Source organism: Arachis stenosperma, chromosome 10 (assembly GCF_014773155.1).
Source record: "Arachis stenosperma cultivar V10309 chromosome 10, arast.V10309.gnm1.PFL2, whole genome shotgun sequence".
NCBI classification, from domain to species: domain Eukaryota; kingdom Viridiplantae; phylum Streptophyta; class Magnoliopsida; order Fabales; family Fabaceae; genus Arachis; species Arachis stenosperma.
Window position 1 is genome coordinate 105059482 of NC_080386.1, and position 1845 is coordinate 105061326.

At 45.4% G+C, this 1845-nt stretch overlaps 1 protein-coding gene across 1 annotated transcript; it reads left to right on the forward strand.

Moving 5' to 3' along the window:
• Nucleotides 1–475: 475 nt before the first annotated feature.
• On the forward strand, nucleotides 476–1306 carry LOC130957428 (uncharacterized). The gene has a single exon (XM_057884283.1). It carries the CDS (start codon nucleotides 476–478, stop codon nucleotides 1304–1306), a length of 831 nt encoding a protein of 276 aa, XP_057740266.1.
• The last annotated feature ends 539 nt before the right edge of the window (nucleotides 1307–1845 follow it).

Here is a 1845-nt window from a genome sequence, read left to right on the forward strand (position 1 = left end):
CAAAGCAAACAAACCAACCTTTTGAAAGGTTAGTTTCATTACCGACCTCTTTACAAAGAGCTCAAGAGACCGCAATAGAGGCCCAAAAAGGCCCAGAACGAAAGTACACCGCCCACCAGAAGGCAGTTAACCAAAAGATAAAGATCTTCTCCCCAAAAGATAAAATAAGATAACCAATTTATCTCAAAAGAAAATCATCAAGCATTATTATAAATACACTGGAGCACCCAGGTATATCTCATATTCCAATTATACAAAAAATCTGCTTAAAGCCCGTACTGACTTAAGCATAGGAGTCTCTTATAGGTACCACCCCCTCCGATGAACGAGGACTAGCAGCGCCTTCTACTCCAACAAGTCAGACACTACCACCTCGATCAATCCAGAAGATCTCGTCCAAGATTGACCTCGCAGTTTCAGGTAACCCTCGGAACATTGGAGTCGTTTCTGGGGAACTGGAAGTCATCCCATTACCATGGCAAACAACCCTGCCAACAACCTCAACTCGGGATTAGAAAAAGGAACGCCACTTAAGAACACGAATGCCACACCAAACTCCCCAAAGGACACATACCAATCCAAGGGAGACAAGCAAACTCAGAACATAGAAATTTTAGATGCCATTCGTAAACAGCAGGATCGCCTCAAACAGCTCGAACAAGAAGCCGAATGTCAGCACGAAGCTGAGCGAGATCTTCGGAGAGAAACAAGACGGTGTCGAGAGATGGAAGACAAACTCTTAAAGCTCGAAGCCAACCTCAAAACTAAAACCGCTCGGTCCAACCACGAAGATAGCCCCCACAAGAACCAAGACCCATTCACGAAAAAAATCATGAAGGCTAAAGTTCTGAAGGACTTCAAAGCCCCTGACATGACCCCATATGATGGTACATTCAACCCAAGTCATCACCTCAGCAACTTTAGGAGCCAGATGTACCTCACGGATGCCTCAAACGCGACCCGTTGCAAGGCCTTCCCGACCACCTTGACCAAGTCGGCGATAAAGTGGTTCGACATCCTGCCATCAAAGTCGATTACAAGCTTCGATGACCTCGTCAAGAATTTCTTAGCCAGGTTCTCCATCCAGAAGGACAAAGCCAAGCACACTCCAAGCCTGCTAGGGATTAAACAAGGAGATCGGGAAAGCCTCCGCAGTTACATGGAGAGATTCAACAAAGCATGCCTTGACATGCAGAATCTTCCTACAGAAGCAGCGATTATGAGACTCATCAACGGTCTACGGGAAGGACCCTTTAGCCACTCCATATCCAAGAAACACCCAACATCTCTGAATGAGGTACAATAACGTGTGGAAAAGTACATCAATATGGAGGAGAACTCCCAATTAGGAGAAACATCAAAGACTAATTTTTTCTACCCACCTCGGGATAAGGATAAAGAATCTAGGAAAAAAGAAGAGCAACCTACTGAGAAACCCAGAAAGTACCACAACTACATCTCTCTTCAGGTGTCCCTTGTGGATGTTTACCGAGAGATATGCAACACTGAGAAGATCCCATCCTCTTGCCTGATTAAACACAAGAGAGAAGGAAGTTGGATAGAGTATTGCGAATACCACCGAATCTACGGGCATCCTACCAACGAGTGCTATGACCTAAAGAATGTCATAGAGAAATTGGCACGAGAAGGGAGACTAGATCGGTTCTTAGCCGATAGAGCGGATGAACCAAAAAAGAGAAGAAGGGATAAAGAGGGCGGACGAGTTGAACGTCCCCCTCACACCCCTAAGAGACATATTTACATGATAAACGAAGGATTCGCAGGAGGAGGGATCTCTAAGTCATCCCACAAAAGACACCATAAAGAGGTGTACCATGTCGGAGA

Coding starts and splice junctions, on each gene's coding strand:
- LOC130957428 (XM_057884283.1), top strand. CDS start 476: ATGGCAAACAACCCTGCCAACAACCTCAACTCGGGATTAGAAAAAGGA.